General features: G+C 52.1%; 7 protein-coding genes across 7 annotated transcripts; 3 read left to right on the forward strand and 4 right to left on the reverse strand.

The window, feature by feature from the left end:
• Window positions 1–1,606: 1,606 nt before the first annotated feature.
• Window positions 1,607–2,434, forward strand: CkaCkLH20_00821 (uncharacterized protein; the record flags this gene model as incomplete). The annotated part of the gene is made up of 2 exons (XM_038883541.1): window positions 1,607–2,242; window positions 2,297–2,434. The coding sequence occupies 2 exons, from the start codon at window positions 1,607–1,609 to the stop codon at window positions 2,432–2,434; spliced, it is 774 nt and encodes a 257-aa protein (XP_038751136.1).
• A 937-nt stretch (window positions 2,435–3,371) lies between these two features.
• CkaCkLH20_00822 (uncharacterized protein) lies at window positions 3,372–4,289 on the forward strand (the record flags this gene model as incomplete). The annotated part of the gene is made up of 1 exon (XM_038883542.1): window positions 3,372–4,289. One exon carries the CDS (start codon window positions 3,372–3,374, stop codon window positions 4,287–4,289), a length of 918 nt encoding a protein of 305 aa, XP_038751137.1.
• Window positions 4,290–4,884: 595 nt separating this feature from the next.
• CkaCkLH20_00823 (bifunctional catalase-peroxidase cat2) lies at window positions 4,885–7,222 on the reverse strand (the record flags this gene model as incomplete). Its single annotated transcript, XM_038883543.1, has 2 exons — window positions 4,885–6,828; window positions 6,893–7,222. The coding sequence occupies 2 exons, from the start codon at window positions 7,220–7,222 to the stop codon at window positions 4,885–4,887; spliced, it is 2,274 nt and encodes a 757-aa protein (XP_038751138.1).
• A 3,196-nt stretch (window positions 7,223–10,418) lies between these two features.
• CkaCkLH20_00824 (putative gdp-mannose transporter protein) lies at window positions 10,419–11,766 on the reverse strand (the record flags this gene model as incomplete). The annotated part of the gene is made up of 4 exons (XM_038883544.1): window positions 10,419–10,855; window positions 10,912–11,292; window positions 11,356–11,446; window positions 11,500–11,766. 4 exons carry the CDS (start codon window positions 11,764–11,766, stop codon window positions 10,419–10,421), a joined length of 1,176 nt encoding a protein of 391 aa, XP_038751139.1.
• A 1,022-nt stretch (window positions 11,767–12,788) lies between these two features.
• CkaCkLH20_00825 (uncharacterized protein) lies at window positions 12,789–14,585 on the reverse strand (the record flags this gene model as incomplete). Its single annotated transcript, XM_038883545.1, has 1 exon — window positions 12,789–14,585. The coding sequence occupies one exon, from the start codon at window positions 14,583–14,585 to the stop codon at window positions 12,789–12,791; it is 1,797 nt and encodes a 598-aa protein (XP_038751140.1).
• A 2,014-nt stretch (window positions 14,586–16,599) lies between these two features.
• CkaCkLH20_00826 (peptidase S41 family protein) lies at window positions 16,600–18,925 on the reverse strand (the record flags this gene model as incomplete). The annotated part of the gene is made up of 2 exons (XM_038883546.1): window positions 16,600–18,420; window positions 18,479–18,925. 2 exons carry the CDS (start codon window positions 18,923–18,925, stop codon window positions 16,600–16,602), a joined length of 2,268 nt encoding a protein of 755 aa, XP_038751141.1.
• A 2,088-nt stretch (window positions 18,926–21,013) lies between these two features.
• Window positions 21,014–24,496, forward strand: CkaCkLH20_00827 (uncharacterized protein; the record flags this gene model as incomplete). The annotated part of the gene is made up of 1 exon (XM_038883547.1): window positions 21,014–24,496. One exon carries the CDS (start codon window positions 21,014–21,016, stop codon window positions 24,494–24,496), a length of 3,483 nt encoding a protein of 1,160 aa, XP_038751142.1.
• Between the last annotated feature and the right edge of the window lie 1,387 nt (window positions 24,497–25,883).

A 25,883-nucleotide genomic window follows, 5' to 3' on the forward strand; every position in this document is an offset into this window, starting at 1 on the left:
TTGTCAAACGAAACAACTATAACTGACGTGAAGTCGGCCCAGGAAAGAAAGAAATCCCACCCTGCTCTCGGCCGATGATCCTGTCAAGTCCCAAGCAAAGACCACGGCAACGGAGAAGAGGCCTCCGCTGTCGATGATCGTCGCCGGAACGCCGTTTGTACGGAAGCTATGAGACGTGCTAGTCGCTATCCTCGCCGTTACCTTCGCCGCTCTCGCCGTGGCTTTCACTGCATTGTCAAGTTATCAAGGTGGGCAGTTTCGAGGAGCCTAGATCAAAGACGTGACGTTGGCACGCCTGGCAGATCATGGCAAGTATGACTGGTGATCCAGTCAACGGGGAGGACGACACTCCACTTGACGTCTCGGGTCATGCAGCTGAGGTGGCTGAGGTCGATTTCCATGAGCGAATCGCATCTAGGGATCAATGTGAAAAGAGCCACTTTTATCCGTTTGGAACGCTTGACGGGCCTGTCGTCCAGCCTTACGGGAGTGACTTGCAAGTGTCAGAAAGGAAACTTGGTTGTGATTGGGAGGCCGTGTTTATTACGTGGACACATCACTGACGAACTTACCAAGACGTCTGTCAACTCGGCGGGTTTCATGGGATAATCCCAGACGGTCTCGACATGTCAAAAGTTCTGGCTGCCGATTGGCTCTTTAAAAGGCATCTCGGAACTCTGCGCTTCCTTAACCTTTCACGGTTTGGATTGACAGCTTCCCAAGAGCCAATCGCAATCAACCTCACAGCGGAGGGAACCATACAGACCGGCAGACGGCCCTCCATCGCCATCTTATGAAAGGCGGTATATCCCCGCCATCTTGTTCAATTTTAGGGATGGGATATCGATTAAGACTCTCTATTAAGTTCAGTCAGCGCTTAGAAAAGACGGTGGCATCCCGTCCCGCGACGCACGAACCTCGTTGACAACACTCAAACCAGGGGTAATTATATCTGACCCCGGGCAATTGGGCTGTGCAACTTCGTGATCTCCAGGCGATCTGACGCTGTAACATGCCCTCCTTGCCAGTCTGATTAACGAATCGCATCTGAGCGGACACACACTTCTTCCGCGGCTCCCCTCATTTCCCCAACTGTTCGTGCCACGAGATCCTTGGCATCGCCGCAACCTAACGCCGATGTCAAATGGCTGACAATTGAAACGGTCGGCCGGTAGTCCCTAATTTGGGAATAGATCTGCTCGATTCCTCAAAGTCTAATACATGTGCCGATGGAGGGCGGACCGAGAATGGACGTCCTGCGGATCGTGCTCAGCCGCCGTAAGGCCGTTTGGTGATCGATCATCGACTCATTCTGGGCCTTCTCCGGAAGCCATGCACACGAACCACCCCCGGTGTTTGGGGCCGCCGACGTTGTATTCGACACGGACCTATACCATCTTGTTTATATGAGTTGCATGTATGATTTGTGATGGAGCAAATCTGGATCGTAAGATACATAAACGTCAGCGTAGATCCAGTTCTTGCCAAGATACCTACTGCTTTTCTCACATCACGGTTCACTAACTTCACGGCGGCATTCTGCGTTCTGCTTTTGACTTTATTTTCATTTCACTATCAAACACACTGTCTGCAGGTATCAGGCGTCATGGAGTCGTATCTCGAGGAGACCTCTTACACCTTCTTCCCTAGCGTCGACGGCAACGCAGCAGGGTACAGCTTCGACTCTCAGTTGATCCCGCATCCAACTGAAGATAGCCTCGACAGCTTCCTTTACCCATTCTCATTCCAATCTTTCCAGACAAACTTGCCTTTGATGGCTACTAGTCCCACTCTCACCGTAGATACGGACTACACATTCAACAATGCCTTTGCGACTCCCTCACCACCTCCAGAGTTCTCGCCAATGCCAAGCGAGCAGTTCAACTTCCCTTCTTCCCCAAGCAGTGGAAACATTTCGCCGAGGTCACCGCCGAAAGAGCTGGAGGTTGAAGGATGGGGCCCGGCAGACCTGCACCAGATGGGCTACCTTGACGTCGCCGGCAACTGGCGTTGTCGATACGCTGGTTGTTGCTCGTCCCGCGTTTTTCTAAGAGCGTGTGATCTACGGAAACACTTCCGCGGTCACGCAAAGTACTTCTTCTGCACCGAGAAGCGTTGCCAGCAGGCGGGTGTGGGATTTGCCACGCGCAAGGACTTTCAGCGACACATGGGCTCTCATAAGCCGGCCGTCCGGTGTTTGCATCCCGACTGTGATAGAATCTTTAGCCGCAAGGACAATATGGTCAGTTAATCCCCTTGAAAATGCGATGTGCTTCGTACTGACTCACTGATACAGAGGGAACACTATAAGAAGATCCATCAGCGGTTGCGAAACAATCTGTTTCCTCGACGCTGCCGCCGCACCAGGCAAGGAGAGCCTCAGAAAGCCGCGTCGCCGGCATCAAGCTGCTCAAGCTTTGTCATGGACTCCTGAACATGAAAACAATGGGTTTTACCATGAAACATAGATGGAATGATGGTATGTGGCAAATAATGTGTCATGCCGTGATGTTGATGATTGATTTTCGTTGGGCTCAGGATTAGCAACCATAGATACTAGGATCCCCTTCTTAGAGGCGAGCCACTCTTTTAATTATACAACCTCATTGCAACTTCCATTTCAGCACCTTTCGTCAAATAGTATGGAGACAAGACTATTCCAGTGTTGGAATGCCAAAGATGCGGGAGAAAGCATCCTAGGCCCGAAGATCACCACGTTTTCCGCGGCGACCGACCGGGACTCGAATTCCGACGTTAATCGCAGCACGGGTACTTGGGAACTCAACATCATTGGCCGAAATACGAGACTGGAAATTGATGACTGTTAGTTCTCGAGAGGAGATAAGTCAGAGTTTATTCATTCTCCATATTGAAAATAACAATGAGGCAAGATTTCTGCTGTATCATATCAAAAATTAGGAAGTGTTGCAGGCCTGTTGTAAGATGCAACACGCATTCTGAAAACGTTTATGAATAAGATGTGCTCTATGATCAGTTATGTAATTGCATGCACAAATTCAATAGAAATATCTGATTTATATCATATCCAGATGTTTTTAAGACTCACCAACTTTCGTGCCAAAGCAATGTCATCTCGTCTCTTGAGCCATGTATCCCGGAGCCCGCGAAGACCGAGTGACCGAAACGTACGGACTGAGTATCGGCAGAGGTGGGAGAATGAAATGCGATGCATAAAAGCTCCATAAAGTTTGTAAGCTCAGAAGACCGAGACGGACGAAAACGCCGAGATAGTTTTCTTCGTGTTCTCGATATAAGGGCACGACTTCAATATGGCCATGTCTGGATCTAAGACCTATTCGCACTTGAGATCAACTACAAGTCTCACCTCCAAACCGTACCAACTGCCAATAATGTCTAAAACGGACGTCACACTCGTCGGGGTCGGCAACATCGGCGCCGCCATGGTGAACATCTGGCGCGAGTCCGGGCTGACGGTCACGATGTGGAACAGAAACCCCGAGCGGCCGAGCCTTATGGGGCTCGTCGACATGGGCGCCGTGTTCGAACTTAACCTGCGCACCGCTATCCTCCGCAGCGACACCATCGTCATATGCGTCTCCAACTACGACAACATCAAGGAGCTCCTCTCGCCCATCCTGCCTCTGGACGGTGCCGGGCGATCCATGACGGTCATCAACATCACCACCGGCACCTCCAATCAAGCCCGCGAGATGGAAAGCTGGCTGAAATCCAACGGCGTCGCGAGGTACTTTGACGGCGCGATCATGGTCACCCCTGAACTGGTCGGGACCGAGCATTCGTCGATGTACTTCAGCGGGGAGAACGAAGCCGAGTTGTCCAAAGTGGCCGCGATTCTCGAACCGCTTGGCAAGTACCATTACGTCGCCGAGGACTCCGGCGCGGCAAGCCTTTGGGACATCGCCGCCCTCGCCGCCATGAACGGCATGTTCACCGGTGCTATTGTTGCGATGAACCTGCTCAAGCGGCAGCGACCCGATAAGGGAGCCAAGGGAGCGCCCTCTACAGAGGTGCCGATGAAGAAGATCGTCCTACCTCTGCTCACAACTTTCTTGACGCATATTGCGGACATTGCGCGGGCCTTGGATGAGGAGGCTTGGAATGAGAACTTCGGAAACCCCGTGTCGATGCAGTTGAAGGGACTGCAAACGATCATGGATACCCTTCGTGAGGAGAGGGTCAGTACTGAGGGGCTGGATCTGTTTGAACGGCTGATGAAGCGAACAGTGGAGGAAAAGGGGGAGGGTGCGGGATTGGCTGCAATGGGAACCTACTTGCTGCAGGATTGATCGCATATGCTCATTCTGGCTATCGTACATCTCTTATCGGTGTCGGAGAAGTGTCAATCATCCACTAGACTCACCATTGTATGTCAAAATAGCATCTCATCGCCAAATAATTGGATATAAGACTATGAGAATTCCTCTTGTCCCTTCGGTCACTTAGACGCACGCTGCGCATATTAGCAAACTTATGCTAGTCAAAATGATGCATCATGATCGTTGTTGGTGTTGAAAAACTTCGAACGAGTGGCAAGGCATGGGACAGTCACCCGACATTATCGCTTGTAACACTCGGGAAAACGTGCGGGTGAAGTCGGAGCGGGCCGTTTACCGGATCAGCAACACCAAACTTTGCAGCACATGGGGAACATTACACATGGAATAGTCCGAACCTACGCAAGTAAGACATTAATCACCTCAAATGGCCGTCTGTATAGATCACATAGCTCGAGAGACACGGGGTATTGGAATCGGACAAAAGTACATGACCCTATCTGCAGAAATAATAGACTACATTGGGTGTCTCATAACACAAAAGAAGTTGAGACGTATCATCATAATTCCTAACAGTTTTACAACTTTTTCAACCCTTCATCTGGATCTAGAGACGGCTTGGCAAGTTGGAGCCCTTCTTGACATCGAAGCGATCCAGGTTCATGACCTTATCCCAGGCCTTTACGAAGTCCTGGGCGAACTTCTGGCCGCCATCAGCTTGACCGTAAATTTCCGCAACAGCGCGCAGCTCAGCCTGAGCACCAAAGATGAGGTCTACACGGGTAGCAGTCCACTTCTTAGAGCCGGACTTGCGGTCATTGCCCTCGTAGACATCGGGGTTGCTGGTGGCCTTCCACTCGGTGTTCATGTCGAGCAGGTTGACGAAGAAGTCGTTGGTCAGAGCACCGGGTCGGTTGGTGAGAACACCGTGCTTGGAGCCGTCGTAGTTGGTGTTCAGCACGCGCAGACCACCGACCAAGGCAGTGAGCTCGGGCGAGGAAAGGGTGAGAAGCTGTGCCCTGTCGACCAAGTAGTTCTCGGCCTTGACGCGCTTCGTTGACTTGCCGTAGTTGCGGAAGCCATCGGCGTAGGGCTGGAGGTGACCAACAGACTCAACGTCGGTCTGCTCCTGAGACGCGTCGGTGCGGCCAGGGGTGAAGGGGACGTTGATGTCGTGACCTGCGTTGCGAGCGGCCTGCTCGACACCAGCGACACCGGCGAGGACAATCAGATCAGCCAGTGACACCTTCTTGCCGCCAGAGGCGGAGCTGTTGAACTTCTGCTGGACTTGCTCGAGGGTCTGCAGAACCTCTTTGAGCTGGGAAGGGTTGTTGACCTCCCAGTCCTTCTGCGGTGCGAGGCGGATGCGGGCGCCGTTGGCTCCGCCACGCTTGTCGCTACCACGGAAGGTGGAGGCAGATGCCCAAGCAGTTGAGATGAACTTGGACGGGTCAACGCCGGTGCCGAGGATCTCCTTCTTCAGGGCGGCGACGTCACCGTTGTCGATGACCGGGTGGTTGACCTCGGGGACGGGGTCTTGCCAGATGAACTCCTCCTTGGGAACCTCGGGACCGACGTAGCGGGAACGGGGACCCATGTCGCGGTGGGTAAGCTTGAACCAGGCCTTTGCAAACGCGTCGGCGAACTGGTCGGGGTTCTCGAGGAAGCGGCGAGAGATCTTCTCGTACTCGGGGTCGAAGCGCATCGACAGATCGGTCGTCAACATGGTAGGCAGGTGCTTCTTGTTGGGGTCGAAGGCGTCGGGAATGATGGGCTCAGCGTTCTTCGCAACCCACTGGTTGGCACCCGCGGGACTCTTGGTGAGCTCCCAGTCGAACTGGAAGAGGTACTCGAAGTACTTGTTGCTCCACTTGGTAGGAGTGGCAGTCCAGGTAACCTCGAGACCGGAGGTGATAGTGTCAGGTCCCTTGCCGGAGCCGTGCTTGTTCTTCCAACCCAAGCCCTGCTGTTCAATCGGGGCGCCTTCGGGCTCCGCCTCGACGTTGCTGTCAGGGGCGGCACCGTGAGTCTTTCCGAAAGAGTGACCACCGGCAATGAGGGCAACGGTCTCCTCGTCGTTCATGGCCATGCGACCGAAGGTGACACGGATATCTCTAGCAGCAGCAACGGGATCGGGGTTGCCATCGGGACCCTCAGGGTTCACGTAAATGAGACCCATGTGGGCGGCGCCGAGTGGCGACTCCAGCTCACGGGTGTGGATGTCGGACTTGGTGTCCTGAGAACCGTCAAGGACTCCCGAGTCGGCCTTGCCCTCGTGGCCGTGGGCGTAACGGACATCGTTGCCCAACCATGTGTTTTCGCCTCCCCAGTAAACGGACTCATCTGCCTCCCAAGTGTCTGGGCGACCACCGGAGAAACCAGCAGTCTGGAAGCCCATGGACTCAAGGGCGACGTTTCCAGCCAAGATCATGAGATCAGCCCATGAAATTTTGTTGCCATACTTTTGCTTAATGGGCCACAGAAGGCGACGAGCCTTGTCGAGACTAACGTTGTCGGGCCAGCTGTTGAGAGGGGCAAATCGTTGCTGACCCTGTTTGTTGACGTGGTTAGTGTCATAAATCCGACAGACAAAGGATGTCTTGCGGTGATCTTACCTCGCCACCACCTCCACGACCATCGTGGACACGGTAAGTACCAGCACTGTGCCAAGCCATACGAATAAAGAGACCGCCGTAGTGACCGAAGTCAGCGGGCCACCAGTCCTGGGAGTCCGTCATCAGAGCTGTGAGGTCCTTCTTGACGCCCTCGTAGTCGAGGGTCTTGAAAGCGGCCACATAATCGAACTCCTGACCCAATGGGTTCGTGACGGGAGTGTGCTGGCGAAGAATGTTGAGCTTCAAAGCATCGGGCCACCAGTCGCGGTTCTTGGTGCCACCGCCGCCAGTGTTCATCAGGCGCGTGGCTGGACACTTGCTCTCTGCCATTGTGTATGATTTCCTTCTTCTGGTATAAGATGTCGTATAATTGATGGGACCTGTTTTGCGTCTTCAATTGAGAGTAAGAGGCAAAAGCAAAGAAAAGAAATAGACTCGCTCGTCGGAAGAAAGGGAAAGGGACGAGAACCCCGCGTTTTATGGTCTTAGACCATAGCCACGCCCCCGACCCCTCATCCATTTGCATGACCAATGGCTAGAATCTTGTTGGCGGTTGGGAGGGGTGGCCGAGGGCCGAGTACATAGTGAAGATCACTGTGCGCTCACATCTATTTCCCGTTTATCTTGCACTAACGTGTGACAGCAGCCATCCATGCCGTACTCGTTTCTCAACGTACTATGGTAGGGTGGGGGTTTGGAGGCGGCGCGGTACTCGGGAAGTGAGGTAGCTTAGGAGCTTGGGTGTTGTATGACAAATGATGAGAGGCAGCTAGACCAAGCCACAGATGGCAAATTTCTAAGGGTCCAGGAGTCCGAGATAATCTAGATCAAGCGTAGCGAGGTTTTCCAAATTGTTCCAATTGTTCTCTCGCCCCTGGCGCCTGTTTCTCGGGGCCAGAGAGAGGCAACAAAACGATTGTCCACCTTTGTTATCATCCTGTTAAGACGCAGCTAAGGCCTGCTCTTGTTGCTATGACGCGCACATTGGGATGGTCCAGAGCTCGACCTAACACGCCTCGGAGGCATTGCCACATTGGTCAGTTAGCCTCACAGTTTCAAAAAGATGCAACAACACCGTGAGCTTGCGTGACCAGCTTGGAACAGTAGCTTGGGGCCGAGTCAAAATGCCGTGCGGGGAGGACCCATCCTGGCCTGAGCAGCCTGGGGAAAATGGGAATCGCAGCAGATCGACACACCACTTCTTGTCCAATTGAAACGAACGTGATAAGCAGAAACCATGCCTAACAGTTAAAAAGTGACTTTGAGTTGCAGCCATGTGGAGGTACCTGTGCCCCGTCTGTCCACATTCCGCTCGCTCCGACCCGGCTGCCCCCCAGCTTGTCCACTTTCATTGCTCCTGTGGTTGCTCAAAGGCGAAAGAATTACGCCCTGCGTGAATGGCTCGTCGTCCAGAGTAAACCCCGCAGTGATATGCTCACTTCATTCAAATCTCAGGTGGTTTATATGCAGTCCAGAGAACCGCCCATGAAGCCATAAGACCCCGAACTCCCTACGCGCCCCCTTGCTATATATACATGGCTGCATGAGGAACTGACCAGGGTGAGCTTTTCGAGCAGCTCCACGACGTCACAAAACCCCACCTTTGTTTCTTCCTGGTGTGGTCGAGACCAGAGACTCGCTCTTTGATTGCCAGCGCTAGTTCAAAAACGAAGTAGACGCGACATCGATGGCACTTGATAGAAACTCTTCAATCTAAAGCCGCCGATGACCGGCGGACAATTGATGGTGTACAGGAGGGCGATATCAACTCGGACTGGATAATGGTATCCCAGGGTATCAAATGTCTGCAACACACCAGACAACATGAATCTCTGCGGCCCTGCCATATGGACAAAACGGCCAGCTCGCATTGGACGTCGTTTATGCGTTGTCAAACCTTCTCCATTTCTGCTGGCCGCTGACCATAACGTGCCCAAGCTTCCCACGTCCCCCGCCTTCTTGGCAACTCCGGGATTCGAGCGAAACATCCCCGACTCATGTTTTTCGCCATCACGTTTTTCTTCATCGGCTGAGCGGCATCGCAGGCGAGTATCCACAGGTCAGTTGCTCGCAATCGTTGATATCATAGACTCATCGAAGACGGACTAGAGTCCGTTGTGCGGTGCCTGGATCCACTATCAACTGCTTCACAGGGACCCCTCGCCCCTGTATCCTTGGTGTGAGTCCCACTGGCTCTTGTCAACGACGAGTGATTATCTTCTCGTGAACCACACCATCGGATTTGTGTACATCGAAATTCATTTGATAATCGGTCAAAGTGGATTCAAGTTTCCACGTGGGTTGGATTTCGTACTGGACGTTATTCTAAGCTAACCAGAAAAGCGTCGTGGCTCTGGAAAGCCGTTGTCCTTGAATTGAACCAGTGAACCCGCCAAAGCTTGCCGATGAGCAACTCTGCTGTACTTATTCGTTCATTGGCCGTGCGTTTGCTATGAATGTCCAACCATTTTGTAAGATACAGATCTCCGACCAAAAGTTGAAGGGTTGTGGCCATATCCAAAGAGTCTTTCTTTACAGCCTGGCAAGTGGGCATGATTGCAGCTGCGAAGGACGTACTCCTCCTGAGTCCGACTGCCCTCCAGCCGGTCATGATGGGATTATATATCTGCCAGATATCAGGTATTTAGTTTGCTATGCTACCGCTGTATCAACTTGCTAAACGCCATCTGGATCTTTTTGGATAACAGTCACGTCACCCCGAACTTGTAATCTTTGAATTGTCTGCTCGCTTGAAGTTTCCCTACAGGCATGAGTATGTTCAAATGAGTCTCGTCTTTCGTCTAGTCAAAGATAACTCCAGACCATAAACGACAGAGTTATGAATGTAACCAACACCTGAACGAGGCTTTCGGCCGAGTACGTATAAATTAGAACCGCAGCTCTTGTTGGACAATGAGCAAAAGTCAGTGGTCGCGTTTCAAAGTACACTTCGGTGGCCATTTCAAGTCAGTTTAATTCTCGAAGAGGGCCGCTCGGATTGTGGAAAGATATGGTCGGTTCGTCTGATGGCATCGCGCGAGGAAAGCAAAACACGCAGGGTCCCGACCCTCGATTCGCTCAAACGTTGCCGGATGGCAGCCTTAAAACAGGCGCATAAGCTTCTGTGTGGGATACTTTGATCTCATCTTTCGTGGTTGCAGGCTCTGTGTCTTAACGATGTACTTTCCACATAAGGGTTGCACAAGTATCGAAGTACACGGAGCCTCGACATGTTTCGTTGGGTATTGATGAGCAGGCACGAACATTACTGTGAAATGTTCGTTTCAAATATGAAATGTTTGATGTTGATTGAAGTGAACATTGGTGTCTTCTCTAATCAGACTCAAACGCAACATCAAGTGCTGTGATACAATGACACGCGATGGGATGAAGTCCGACTAATGAAAGAGGTTCTCTATTGCATTATGAACTAACCTCTTGCCAAGTCCTTCTAACGACACCATGTACTACGACAACCGCGGAATCCATCTCGTCACCTCTGAGTAGAATAGATGGCATCGCCTTATTAGCTGGATGCGTCCTTCTGGCTCTGTGAGCTCGCGCTCATAGCCGGCCGAGAGGTAGGGAGCACCTGCTTCGACTGCTCTCGCTGCTTCATCTTGCCATAGCCATAGACAAGGCCACTGAAGAACCCGAGAAGAATGGCCGTGATGCTACCAAACGTGACAGGGGCATCGAAAAAGACGATGCCGCTAATGGCGAGCGGGAGCTTGTTGAGATAACCCACGAAAGAGTATGTCGTTGATGAAGTCTTGCGAATGCACCAGGCGGATGAGTACGAGATGAAAATCGCACCCAAGCCGGAATAGAACATGCCGATGATGAGATTGTTGCGCGTATCAGCAGGAAAGTTCCTGGAAAGATTGGCCGACGACCAGTCCTCGGTGACCACAGAGCAGACGATCATGATAGGGAGGGAGAGCAGGTTGTTGTAGAACATGGCTGGTAGGTTGCGGTCAGTTTCAGACATAACGCCCAGCGATTCATCGAAGACTCACTATCCCAGTCTTTGAAGTTCAACGAGGTGATGAACTTGCGTGTACCCAGAACATACATCGCAGTACACAAGACGTTCAGTCCCATCCACGCGTACCCGGCGTTCAAAGTCGAAATAGCAGCAGCGGTCTCCGCCGTGTGCCCGGCGCCGTTGAAGGCAGCCTGAATATCGGCCCACGCAGCAACAACAGAGCTGAGCACCATGAAGCCGAAGGAGAGCAGAAGCAGCGGGGTAACACTCCCACCAAACCATAAAACTTCACCATACGCGATAACGACGATGGTCAAGTTCTTGAAGATCGTGTATACCGGGACTGAGAGGTACTGGAGAGACTTCGTGCTGGTATAGATCATACCGACAAAGAACACAGATACGGGGAGCCCTGGTTCGGTGTTAGAACGGCTGGGAGGTACACAGGTGCATCAGGTGGCTGCTGAGGACGTACATTTCTTCGCCTTGCCGGCTTCCAAGGCAGCAACGCTTGGAATGAGATCCATCTGCTTCAGGAATACAATTGCAGCCGTGCAAATCATAGACTAGGGAACGGCGTTAGCGAGTTCTGATAGTGAGAGGGCATTGCGGGGCCTACCTGAATGGCCAGATAGAGGAAGTTCAGGTTCCAAGAGGAACCCGACACGACGTATTTGTTCACAACGGTCATGCTGATCGAGGAGAAGCAGTAGGCCAGGACGGCGGCACCGGAGTTGTTCTCGAGCTGGGAGAGGATGCCACCTCTGTAGCCATTGACGGGCGTCTGCTGACGAGACGGAGTCTTGGGCAAGAAGCTCTCCCGCACACCTGGGTCCTTCTCATCCATCCCGCTGCTCTCGATATCATCGTCCCTCTTGTTCGACATGATGAATTTGTTGTGGGTCCACAAAAATCAAAATGAAAGGTGTGCTGTTGACTACCTCAAGGGCCAGAAGATGATGCGTTGATGACCTGTCAAGCTGCTCGATGACGATCCGACAAACGCCGATGGTCTCGTGAGAAAAAGAGAGGACAGTCGAGACGGCAGGTCTCTGACTTGAAGCCAACAGGAACAAGGTAAGAGAGAAATGAGAGGGCAACGGAATGACAATCTGGTCACTCTGATGCTGGAGAAGTAAGGGATGTGAAGACGACGCGCGGAGACCCAGGTGTTCAATTTAGTGACAGGCTGCCATGCCAAAAGAGGCTTAGCGCAGCGGCACAGGGAGATCCTTCGTGGCTTGAAAGTGGGAATGTGGCTTGACGATCTATAATTAGAAACCGCGGTTACACAGATGTGGCGCGCTCTTGCTCTCGGCCGTCAACTCAATTGCAAGTTACTGTTGACCTTATGGTTTAAGGAATAGTTCGTGATTGAACACATTGTGATTTTTAAAGATTTTCGGCACTTAAAAAAGTGCAAATATTGAGAAACAAGTTGAGAGTATGCCCGCAAGCAAGCCATGCGTTCCGGCGCGTGTCGAAGAGCCCAAGATGATTGTCACCCGACTCTAAGTGCAGAGGCACTCATCAGAGATAAAACGAGAAGACATGTCAACATGAGAAAAGACTGACATAATCTTCCAAGCGCCACTTTTCTTACTATCAAGTTCAGGACCATGTCACCTCGGGCAGATGGCGACAAGGATCACGATGGTAGCACGGTACAGCAAGCTTCATGTTGAGATAGAGGTTCTGAGTATAAGAAAAGATTCGATCTATGTACGGCCTGAACTTCAAAAAGGGATGAAGACAATGCTAATAAGTGTACAAGCGAAGAAGAAAAACCAACTAAACTTCCCCAACAAAATTTCCTCTCATATCAGACTTGAAACCATTCCTTTTTGTACAGCTCTGTCAATGTTTTCAAATGAGAAAATGAGATATACCCAAAACTACCAAGTATCCTTAGTAGACGGGAAGCTTGAAGGCCGGGAAGGTGTAAGTCCAGCTGTCAATCGACTTCTCGTCGCTGACACAGTCGAAGTTGGAGCTGTTGCCGCTCCAGAGAGGACGAGAAGGCCACTGGCAGAGCATCTGGGTCTCGCCAGCGTTGACGTTGGTAGAGGAAGTGACGGTCGCGTTAAGACGGCTGGGCTTGTTGCCGTTCTCGACCCAGTCAATCATGATGTTCATGTTGTTCTGGGGGTAGGGGCCGGGCTGAAGGCTGTTGCTGCCGCAGTGACCGGCGCCAGGAACAAGGTAGAACTGGTACCAGTCCTGGAGAGCCTCCTGGGCCTGGTCGTCGGTCATGTTGGGGTACATGATGGAGCGGACAGACTGCCAGTAGTGGACGGAGGAGGCAGCCGGGATCGAGGAGTCGGACTCGCCGTGGTAGTGGAGGAGCTTGCCACCGGAAGACTGGAAGGGCGTAAGGTCGGGGATAGTGGTCTGGAGGCTGTCGTAGTAGCGGACCATGCCGGTCTGCATCCAGTCGACCAGGGTGTCGTAGGTGACGTTGTTCAGGTCGGAGAGGTTGTCGAGGTCGAGGAGCTGGACGAACTTGGTGACATACTCGCCGCCGGTGGAGGGAATGCTGAGCTCCCACTTGCCGGACTCGGAGTTGTAAGTGGTGGCAGCGTCTCCAAGCTCGGAACCTATTTGCCAGGAAAGGTAGGCACGCTCACCCTGGGAGTTGAAGAGACCCTCCCAAATAGCCTGAGCAACCGCAACACCTTGCTCGGTGACGGTGCCGTTCTGAGCGGGCTGGTAGCTGGTGGTGCTTCCAGCAGCCTGCCTCCTGCCGAGACCGCGCTTGTTGAAGCCGAAGCCGAGCGAAGTGCTGTTCTTCTCGGCACAGTAGTAAGACTCGCCAACGACGGTCTTCACATCGAACTGAAGCTTGCAGAGATCGGTTCTGGAGATGACACCATCGGTTCTTCCGTCGAGAGAGTCGCAGGCAGCGATGGTAGAGTTGACAATCTTCGCCAACTCGCAAGGAGGAGGGTAGTAATCCTGGGTGTGCTCAACTGCGGAGGAGAAGACGTGGTGGACCTGCTGCTGAGCGAAGCGGAAAGCAGGGGCACCGGCAACAACACCATCGTACTCCTCGCCCCATCTCTGAACCTGGCTCATACCCTCGCGACCACCGTCCGAGCAGCCCTCGAAGTAGGTGTAGATCTTCTGGTCGGTGGCCAAGCTGTAGAAACCCTTGACGACTTCCTTGCCGACCTGGGTCATCTCACCAAGGGCCTGGTACCCGAACATGTGGGTCGCGTCCCAGTTGATGGAGCCGTTGCCATGCAGGACCTGGGACATGTAATCGTTGTTGAAAGCATCGTAGCCGGCATCGGTAGCACCGCTGGCAGCTCCGTACGTAAGACCGCCGGTAGCATCGCTGGAGAGCGAGTAGCCACCTCCTCCGCCGACGTAGAAGCGGTTCTTGAAGTCGGACGGGCTAGGGAAGGCGTACTTGAGAACAACAGTGTCGCCGTGGCCGGTGTGGGTGTAGTGAACCGTGACGTTGCAGTAGGTGTAGGTTTGGGAGCTACCGGTGCTTGCGCCGCCGCCCATGCCGCCGCCTCCGGTGGTGGCGTTGTAGACCGCCGCAGCGGTGACGGTGGAAGGCAGGAGGTCAATTCCGAGAAGGGTGCCGTTCGCCGGAAGGGCGTTCTGGACGTTCTCGACAGTGCAGACGTCGGCGAGAGAGGAGGCACTGGCAGCTGCCGCGAGAGCGCGTGCAGCCGCTCTGGAGAAGTGAGGCATGTTGGTGTTTGTTGTATTGAAACGTCTGAAGATTAGGGTTGAAACGAATGTGGAATGGGGAGAAGAGGAAACGAAAGGTGGTGGTGGTGAGTTTCAGGAGGAGAAAAACGAGGTCGAAATAGTCCTCTTTTATAAACACGATCATTTTCACATTCTTGAGTATCTTCCTCAGTATCCTACCCTTACCACTGCAAGTCGCATAGAGACTGACAATGTTTCCCCACACGTGGCCCGGCAGTACGCCTCATAGCGCAGAGGCGCAGTAGAGCTGTGATCTGGAGTTCTCGCAACAACCCCAGTTGGCCCGGTAGTCATCGTGGGGGCCGATCAGCGCCTATATCGGCAAGTTCCATCCACGTCAGCCACGACGAACTTGAATACCACACGGGTTGGTAGGGCTGGGAGTCGGGACGAACCTGGCTCGTGTGGGGATCCATCTTTCCGCTCTTTGGGGCTTGTTCCTTGCATGAAGTTGTCTGATTTAGCACCCTACCAACATCAAATCACCGGGGTTCCACGTCATGCCGGTCCTGTGCAATCTTTCGTGCGTCGGTGTCAGCGTGTTACGCGTCTGCCCTGTAGGTGCTAGTATGAATCTTTACTTCACGGAAACTAGCGCACGGCAGGACCTCACTGTGTTATTCTAGCCCAGGCGGAGAATTTCACTCCGCAATTCAGGGTGTAAGATTTTATGGCGGTTCAACATTGGGGGCCAAGCTTTAAACCGAGTCAAGCTCCAACAGCATCGTGCCGAGAGGAAGCTAGGAGGCAGCGGAGAGCGCGCCCAGACGGAATGTAGCACTAGGCCGGCCAACATTCTGTGGACCAAAAATCAACATTTGAGTTGCCGAAGAAAGAAATGAAATTCGTGTCTCTACCTATATTCCATTGTCTCTCCGTTCAGCAGGCTTCTGTAGTTGACTGTCTGGTAATGATGGATGTCATACTTGCATGATGTGAGTCCTGAGTCGTAAGCTATTTTGAACGACTGGACAGTTTCTTCGGGATAACCCCACCAAATAAAAGACTTCGTAAAGGGGCTTAATCGTTCATTACGACAGCATTTTTCAAGACATATTGAGGCGCAACATGAACGACATGGAAAACCACTGGCCGAACCGGCACCGGTACGGATTGTGGGCGTCGGTAAACGCCGTTGAGATCTAAAGAGGTTGGAGCGGAATGGCGGGGAGTTACCGCTGTCTCTCCTGAGGTTGAGAAAGTTCCAGTCCGGTCTTCCACGAGGGGAGAGTCGTCTTCCATCAAAATAGAGCTCAAAGTGGTGATTGACGGGGCCGCCGAAGACCCGCTTCTTCCGAGTCTAAATATCCAAGTGGGGCTCTTCCGAGCTGGCATCGGGATATTTGCCGATCATAAGGTGGGGCGTCTCCGAGCTTCTGGCCAGTCACAACTCATCCCGGTACAGTTTGCATTGGTACCCGGACTTAATATCTAGAGCAGTAAAAAGAAATAATTACTAGGCGAGGAGTGCCATATGGGGCAAGCTTTCCATAAAGCTCAAATGCGACTTACATTATTTCTGGAAATTTTCTTTTACGGGAAGGAAACATTTTGCTAGAGGCAGAAGCTGGGAGGCAGAATCTGTGAGGCCTTGCGGTACATCACTGCCAGTCAGTTATGCTGATATGAAGCTGTGTCTGAGGCGTATTTCATACCATGAAATATCTGTGCTCCCAGATTTGGTACTAGAAGTGAGATTGGCGAGACGCAAGGACTATTGAAGCCCGACGACGTAGGCGTTTGACAAAATAGGCAATGGTTGTCCGTTGAGCATGAAGTGACCAGGTGATGGTTCGAAAGGGCAATAGGATGAAAAGGTATCAAAGAGGTTATTGAAGACGAACGAGTAGGAGATTGAATTATGAAGGTATCGAGGTAGTCTGATTCTGAGGTCAATTCACCACACAGACTGCTGGTTCTTTCTTGTGATCATATGTTACTTCTTTTAACGAAAATCTATGTCTAAGTCTAGTGTAATCTAATCCACACAAGTCTACCATGTAGCCATCTTGGGCTTGACCTGATACACGAAATCCGCAGATGGTGCCAGGTGCTCATGTATAGAGCGTTTGCTGGACTTCAGAGTGTAAGGTTGAGGACCCTCATAGTCGCCCTTGAAGGACAAACTACCGGGTCCCTCATAAGCCTTGACAGTGCTGGCAACCTTCTTGTCGAAGTCGAGAATGTCATCGCCAATCGTGCTGTTAGCGTTGACGGTCGATCCGTTAACACACTTCCCATCATTCCAAGCTACCTGGGCAGTGCTATTCCAGATGGCCACAGGGTCGAGAATCATCTGAGCTGTATAGAACAGACGACAGTTGGAGGCCTCGTACTTGAACTGCTCTGGGTAGCCGTTCCAGTCGTTCCTGGCATAAGCATTCCTGAAGTTGAATGATCCAGCATCCGAGAGAGCCGGCAGCAATGGAGGATCCGAGAGGCTGGGAAGTACATCGAAAGCGGCCTCGAGATACTGTGTCATGTTGCTTTGGGACGCGTTGATGCCGACCTGTTGGACGAACTGCTGCAAGTCGACGAAGTTGAGAACCTGTGCGCCCTCTACTCCACCAATAGTCTGCATTGCCGACTCCATAGGGCGGCCACCGAGGGTGATTGATCGGATCCCCTGCTCGCGGAACAACAAACCAGTGAATACAGTGCATGTAGAAGCACACTGGCCATCAGTGACAACAACAATGTTTTCAGGGTCGAAAACTTGCTCCTCAGTGCTAAAGTCGAATTGCTGGGTGAGATTATACCTCAGAAGGTGAGTGACATTCTGTTCTCCAATGAATTCCGGTCCGTAGAGGTCGGCCCAAGAGTCATACAAGTCGTGGCTCGCGTTGTAAACAGAAGTGATGGCGTCGATAAGGAGCTCCGGTGCCACCTTCTCAGCGGTGGAGCCAAGGGCGTTCAGGGCGTCATTCGCACGAAGGCGGTTTCCATCCCAGATGTCGGCAGTAGGGAACAGTTGGTTGTACAATTGAAAGCCGGCGAATACCAGACCGCCTGGGTTCGCCTGCACGTCGATGATCAACTTCGTCTTTCCAGCATCCTTGGCCTTCCGCAAAAACTCAGCGACTACCGATTGGGCTTCGGTAAGCTCGAAAGTACCGTTGACATCCTTCTCAGGGATTGACCACGGAGAGAAGGCAGGGATGGACAGCACAGCAGTGTCGTTGTACTCGCTACCATTCATGAAGTAGCCTGAGATCCAGTCGTGGGCGTGCTTGACGACGGGAAGAGGATAACCCTTGACCTGAGTGGTCGTAGGTGTTGCTGACGACGATGCGGTCGAAGAAGCGGTGGAGCTGGTAGACGACGGGGATGTGGGTGTCGCGGTGACTGGGAGCTCGAAATATTCGTGAATTACACCGGCAGAGCCAATGTAGTCGATGAACTTGGCCGAAACAGCAGCGACAACAGTGTCGTTGAAAGTGGTTCCGTTGGTGAACTTAATCACCTGGACAGCAGAGTAATTACCAGGGAATCTGGGTGAGAACCCGTCGCCGGATCCCTGTGCGGCTTGGGCTGGGTTGGTGAACAAGGAGTTGTACTGAGCATCTGGGTCCTGGTTGAAAGCACGCCATGACTGCATCTCGAGGAAGTCGACGATGGGTACATCATCAATGCTCTCAATATCAAATACATCCGTACCATTGGCAACGAACTGGTCAAAATCGCTCCGAAGATAGACTCTAGGGAGGCTAGTGCCGTCGTCGGAAACAGAAACAACAGACGAGAGGCTACCAAATTGAAAGACATCGAGGAGAGCCGGCTTGTATATGAAATGGCCATCAGAAGCTTGAACAAACTGTCGCATTGTTAGTATCAATGTCCTAGCTGTAGACCAGCAGCAGAAGGGTTCTCACCAGATAGAAAAGCTCCAGAGCAAATTCTAGTTGACTTTCATATACGTCGTTGCTCAACTTGGCTCGAATCTGTCCGAGCCCTGCGAGGATGTCGACGCCTGGAATGAGATAGAAGTCTGGAGGAGCCGCGAGAGGCTCCAAGGTACTTTGAAACTCGATGTAAGGTTCCAAGTAGTCGAGAAGGTCCATATCATTCTGCGTATCGACGGGGATGGAGGTAAGGCAGTCGTAAGCTATCGAAGGAAGCACCCAAGCTTTTGTGGCTTCTGGTTCAGCCGATAGGAAGGCTTTTGCTCTTGATTTGGCGATGGCACACGGTGTGTCTTCTGTGGGATACGGTTGTGGTGGTGTAGTTGTAGTTGCATGACGTTCGCTAATATTGGTAGAGCTGACAGCCATTGCTGCTGTGGTGCCAGAGAGGGCAAGAGCCCAGGTGAGTGAGAGCATTGTGATGGAGTGATTCTGAGATTCGGCGCTGTGCGTCGTTCATAGATTGGAAAGGTCTTGAGAAGTAACGCAGAAAGTCGGTTGGTGAGGATATCTGAGAAATGGTTTTGTTCTTTCAGGATGTGTGATGTAGTAAATGCATTGATTGAGATGAAGAATTCCATTCAGTCTTATATGTACTTCAAGGTGAGTTCAGTAAACCTGCGATGTCATGTTTTCGGCACCTTTCCGGACCCGTTGTACAACTGAGCGCGCTTGGGGAACCCTGAATGACACGCGAAGCCCGAGCAGGCGCGCGGCGTGGCTGCGGGACGGCGCCGCGGTGAGAACAGCAGTCAATCGGGACAGCGGGCTGGCCGAGTGCAAGCTAAATGACTTAGCTTGTAGACGGCGTTGCCGTTGACGTCCACCACGACATCATATGTTCTTCATCGGGCGAAGTGTCATCAGCACTTGAGCTATTAACCGCGAAACCCTCAATCCTTCAAAGACCGGCACATATCATCACTGCTTTGCGGACAAGAATCGTCGCCAAGACGGGCCAGACGATCGGTGAAATGCCATGGGCGCTTGTCGTCAAGGGGACTTCTTCAAGACACCCAAAGTTCTGCGCGAAGAAGTTTAGTGAATGAGCTATGAGGCTAGCAATTTTACTGGCATGAATCTGCTCAGGCCAAAGCTTGTGGTGTTGCTCGAAATGTTCAACATCTGTAGGAATGCTACACAAGGCAGCAGGAAAGCGCACGCTAAAAGGGTGGCTTAGTATGTTGAAGGATTGGATTGTCGAAGCTTTCCTTCTAGTGTGATTATTAGACAAGAATATGAGTTGGCACAGAGGTAAAGGAAAAGAGGCAGTTTCACGCGGGCCTTCTGTAAGCCACATATACAAGTCAAAAGTTACCCAGGAAGCGCCTTATTCCATATACCGGTCAACAACATATTATCATCTTCCTGCAGAATTCAGCGACCCCTTTGATGAGTTTCTCGGCAAGGTAACTCTGGACGCCAGTACGAATGGATGAAATGCTCGGGGGCTGTAGAAGCGATGAGAGCGACCTAAAGGAGTAAAACATGGACGCCATATTTGAAATCCCGGAAAGCTGAAACTTGCATTCTCAAAAGAGATTCTCGGTTCGTTGTCAATGAGACAAAATGCCAGGCAGCCAAGCAGCTAGGCGACAGTAAGGTGGCGGTGGCTGGCGGGATCTGGCAGAAAGGACGCTTGTCAGATCTTAGGTCTTCAAGCCTGAATAAAATGATAAATGTATGCCGAAATGATGAGCTCTGAATCTGCGGAGAAGTTCGCGGAATGGTCTTAATGCGGTAAGCCCATACACTAAGAAGACAATGACGTGGTGGCGCTGTGGAAAGCGCCTCCCGACGGATATGTCGCGGGGATATTGAGACATGTTCAAACTGAGATATCGACCAGTGAAGGAGCAACATCGCCAGGTCGCCCTAGACTTCGCGCTTGAGTTGCGGAGGTCACACGTACGGGGCCGGGGCCGACCTTAGGCCGGACCCGAGAGAAACAGTGCTGACCCAAGAGGACTGGAGGTCATTCACATGCACCAAAACAGTCTTGCAGTTTTTCAATATTTGGATGATTTCTTGACTGACTGCAACAAGCCTTTATCTACTGCAATCAGCTTTGGCTCACTGCAACAATCCTCTGCTTACTGCAATAAGCCGTGGTATTTTAGTCAGGAAAACCAGATTACTCTTTTTCGCCTCAGCTTCAACATCGATAGCTTAGAAACCATCAATCAGACGAAGCAAAGTTTAATCACGTCTTATGGCGCGAATGTGCCAAACAGTTTCGTTTTCTCCTACTGAAGTTGAGTGTTTGTCTGTCCTTCCAGACTTCAGACACCATGGGGACACCGCATGCGCGCTTGGCGGAATACTGCATATGCTGGCCAACTTGACTCATATGGAATCATGCCTGAAAGCCTGCTAATCTGGAATGTCTGAGAACATCCGATGCAAACGCGATAAAACTGCGTAGATAAAATATCATATTCCCTCTCCCATCAGCAACCTCTCACTGCCCAACCACGTGCGACATGATCAAGTCTTCAGTCAAGCATGACCTCTTTGAGCAATCTCAAGCAGCTCCTTCGGCGCCGTGCCGCGGAAGGTGCACTTTTTCCAAGAAAACCATTGTCCGATGAAGAATACAGTGCCGGGTTCAGTATTCTAGTGGGTGGCCCCGGAGAGTCGACGTATGAAGAGTTCATTCTCCCTCAGTTATCCCAGCTTCTCGCGCCTCTCTTCTACTCAAGAACTCATGTTTCTGTGCTGGAAATCGGACCCGGTCCTGAAAGTGTACTTGAGCGTCTACCCGGCAATCTGAGACGGAAAATCAAGCAATATACTGCTTTTGAGCCCAACGTTCTGTTCGCCGCGGGACTGGAAGAGCGACTCTGTTCTCTTCCAGAGCCTTTCCTCTCTCTGCAAAATCCTCCAGCTGTTCATCGAGTCCCTTTCACCCTGAATAGCCATGTTGGGAGCGGTTCAAGCCCTGACGCGACTGGCGTCGCCCAGAAGTTCGACATCATACTGTTCTGTCACAGCATGTACGGTATGAGGCCCAAGTACCGATACATAGAAGAGGCGTTGGGAATGCTTGTCGAGCAACACAAAGACGGAATGGTTGTTGTTTTCCACCGAGATGCAACGATGGACTTCAACGGCTTAGTGTGCCAAAAGACGGTCACCTTTCCCACCTGGGTTACCCAAATTCTGGACAGCGACGAGATACTGGACTGCTTTGCCTCTTTTGTTTCAGGCTTCACAATCCAGGACACGAATGTGGGGAGAACTCTTCAACTCGAATGGCGCGAAATATGCCGGGAGCTTGGTCAGCGGCAAGGAGCAGGTCGCCTTTTATTCAGATCTCCCGAAGCCATGACGGTCTTTACCCGGAGTTCACTGGAGTTGCCCAAGCTCACGGTGCAGGTGCCCTCGATGACCGGCACTAGTTTGGTCAAGAACAGGGAGGCCCTTCTTCATCAACCTGCCACAGTTATGAAACCGACAAGCATCGTTCACCTTCAGCAGTGCATTCGATGGGCACTGAATCACAACGTCAGCCTGACTGTTGTTGGTGGTGGCCACAGCGGCCAGTGTCTGTGGCCTGGGATCGTTGCTATCGACATGGCCGCCTTCAATCAGGTGCATGTTCTCGCGGCCGAGACGAAGGACGGCGAACCCGGCTCTCAGTCCGGGTGCTTGATCGTCGCCGAGGCCGGCTGCAAATCGGGCGATATTGTCAACAGAGCCCTGGCGGAAAACTTGACAGTGCCTCTCGGCGCCCGCCCAAGTGTGGGAGCCGGACTGTGGCTCCAAGGTGGTATCGGTCATCTGGCTAGGCTTCATGGTCTCTCGTGCGATGCTGTACTTGGAGCAGTGATGGTCAGCGTCGATTCAGGCCAGGTTTTCTGCATCGGACATGTGCCGTACAATCACCAACCAGCGGGTGCCGTGCGGCCGGCAAACGAAGCCGATCTTCTTTGGTCATTGAAAGGGGCAGGAACAAACTTCGGCATCGTCATCAGCGTCACTTTTGCGGCTTATGCAGCACCGGCCTTTTCCGTTCGAAATTGGGTTGTTCCAGCATGTGACAGCCTCAAAGCCCAAACCCAGCTTCACGAAATTGGAAATGTTGCCAGAAAACTTCCTCGGACCTGTTCGGCGGATATGTACCTGTACTGGGACAACGACCGGCTGCACGTTGGCGTTACAATGTTCGACTCTGACACGACTGGGCTTCCATCCTGTGCGACATCAGAATCCGACTATGCGTCCATGGAGAAGGTATTGGGGCCAGCTAAGAATCCATGTCATAAGCTTGTGGACAGCGTCGGTTTATTCGAAACGGAGATGTACATGGCCGCTATGCATGGTGGGCACGGCGGCGGCAAGACCTCCTCGTTCAAGCGGTGTCTGTTCTTGGGAGGCATCGGAGAAGCCAAGGTTGTGAGCCGCCTCGTTGCTGCCATAGTGACTCGTCCTACGCCTCTTTGCTATCTTCATCTGTTGCAGGGAGGCGGTGCGATTGGCGATGTGGCAGATAACGCCACTGCCTTCGGCTGTCGATCTTGGGACTATGCTTGTGTGATCACGGGTGTTTGGCCCCGCGAACAAGATGGAACTGGAGCCTCTTTCGCTGCAGTAGAATGGGTTTACAGCGTCGCCGAGAACTTGTTACCCCTGAGTTGTGGAGCATACGGCGCCGACCTCGGCCCGGACCCGAGAGACGCCGTGCTGGCCCGCAAAGCTTTTGGACCGAACCGGCCCCGCCTTGCCGGCATAAAACGGAAGATGGACCCGCAAAACGTATTGGCTTACGCCTGCCCGCTCCCGAAAGCGCCGCAAAGGCAAAGACTCATCCTTCTTGTGACGGGAGATAGCTGCGCTGGTAAGGATTATTGCGCGGATGTCTGGGCAGCGATGCTCAAGGAATGGGCTGACCAAAGCCTCACTGTTCGTGTCGCCAGCATCAGCGATGCTTTCAAACGGGAGTATGCGGAAGCTACCGGAGCCGATCTGGGTCGTCTTCTTTGCGACCGCAACTATAAAGAGAAGCATCGACCAGCGATGACGACGTTCTTCGAGAATCAAGTTCGACAACGGCCGTCCCTCCCAGAGGAGCATTTCCTGGCCGTTGTCTACGAGGTCTCGGACACTGATGTGCTGCTGATCACTGGAATGAGAGATGAGGCGCCGGTCGCTACTTTTTCGCATCTTGTACCGGACAGTAGGATGCTGGAGGTACACGTCAATGCTGATGAACGTACGTGGCATGCTTCTCACGCCTCTCATGCCGAAGATGGCGACTGTGAAACCAGCCGGAACGTCAAATCTAAGAAGCACGAGAAGTCCAACAAGGGATATTGTCCCAGCTTCACGTTCGACAACAACAAAGTTGGGGACGAAGCGGCTCGAAGCTTCGCCAAGCACATCCTGTTTCCTTTCCTCGGCGATGACTTACAACGACTCAGTAGAATGGTACGCTCCGCATCCGACTTTCCACGACCTGGAATCGATTTCCGTCATGTTCTCGGCATCTGTCAGCAACCTGGTGGATTAGATCTCTGCTCGACTCTGCTGCAGACTCACTTCGTCGGTGACTGGGCTGATGTCAATGCTGTGGTATGCTGTGAAGCTGGCGGCTACCTCTTTGCGCCTGTGCTGGCTTCTCGCGTCAATGTGCCTTTGGTGCTAATTCGGGAGGCTGGCAAGCTTCCTCCACCCACGATTTCCGTTCCCAAGTTCTCGTCTCACATCTCTTCCTCGGTGTCTAGCAAGACGGAGGGTACTAGAATCGAGATGGATCGGGATGCTGTTTGCGGTGGTGAGTCGGTTGTGGTCGTCGACGACGTGTTGGCCACTGGCGAGACTATGTGCGCTGTACTGCAGCTTCTGAGTTCAGCTGGTGTCGAAGCTGAGCGTATCTGTATCATGGTTGTTGCCGAATTTCCTATTCACCGTGGACGGGACCTATTACGCAAATGCGGCTTTGGTAGAGTGGCTATTCAAAGTCTTTTGGTTTTTGACGGGGCTTAGAAAAGGAGATGGATCATGTTCAGAAGTAGCGACAGCAAGGGCACTCATGAGTGGATGAGAACGAGCATCCATGCACAAATCCTATCTCACGACAGTGCCCACTGCGGACGGTATTCACGACTTCACTTATTACTCAGTCTGGTAGTTGTAGTCAGAAGAATATTGATGTTGGACTTGGTCAATTGTGGAAAGGCAGGAGGTTTAGCTTATATCAATTCCATGGCCTATATGTGATTGATGGTCATCCAACATGGATGGATGATGTGGAAAATACGTGCATGCACGAGCTTGACATCCAGACTAACCACTGCGACGTTCATGCCTCGTGACCAGGTTTCTTTCCTAGAAAGTCCAAAGTCGGTTCGGTAGCTTTGACATCGTGTAGATTGCTACTTTCCCTTGGTTTTCCAAGAATTAGTTCTTTCTCTGGACACACCCGAACGTTTGCAGGTCACCTGAAAGTAAATACGTCTATTACACTAAACTCCATGTCAACTGCTGAATCAGATCTCAGCGAAGTCGGAGATGAATTCTTTCTCCGCAGTGCTCAGCAACAAAAGCCGCTGCTTCATGCTCGTCAAACACAGGGTAACTTCGATCGACCATCACGATGCCTTTTCTCAATCCCGAGCCATCGGCAGACCACTCCACCAATAACAGGTATACAAAGATGACACCTGTGATGTCTCTGTTAGAAGCATCGAGCTGGAAACCAAGAAGTATCAGGCCCACGGCCCCGGATAGTATTTGATCATGCAAATGTTTCTCCTGCTCCCTGTCTGAGCGGCCGGGAAATTTCATGTCGTACTGCATGACCGAGTGCTGCTTTTGGGGCTGATGTTGGAGCCACGAATATGCTTCAGGGGAAACGACATAGGCTTGACAATGAACAATCAGAGGCTCCGATGTTACTAGGCCTTGGCGACTTAGTGACGCATACTCGTTCAAGTCGTATATCGCTTCTCCCTCATGTGCTTGAATACCGATGTTGGACGGGTGGAAGAGTAGAGAAAGATCGCCCGGTTTTGATCCGACCCATTGAGCACCAAAACTCATCAAATTGGCCCAGCACCACGTGGGAGCTTTGCACACAGCTTCTTCTTTAAGTGGCGGCGCCATGGTCACACGTCTCATCCAACAAAGTCCCCATGAGAACGACAGGTCCGCTATGATGGGATCATCGTTGGAGATAAACGGAATACCAAAGATGCTGAAGATTGGTTCTCGTGCCCCCTCAAACACCTTTTCCACGCCCCGAAGAGCGTTGAATATGTCCGAATAGTATGTCAGACTTCTCTGAGAGTACCGTTGAACGTTTTCACAGAGTGAAATGAGGTTCTGAGCCGCATCATCCCCTGGAAGAAAACCCAAACTTGACTCCAAGACT

This window comes from Colletotrichum karsti, assembly GCF_011947395.1.
Source record: "Colletotrichum karsti strain CkLH20 chromosome Unknown Scaffold2, whole genome shotgun sequence".
Taxonomy (NCBI): domain Eukaryota; kingdom Fungi; phylum Ascomycota; class Sordariomycetes; order Glomerellales; family Glomerellaceae; genus Colletotrichum; species Colletotrichum karsti.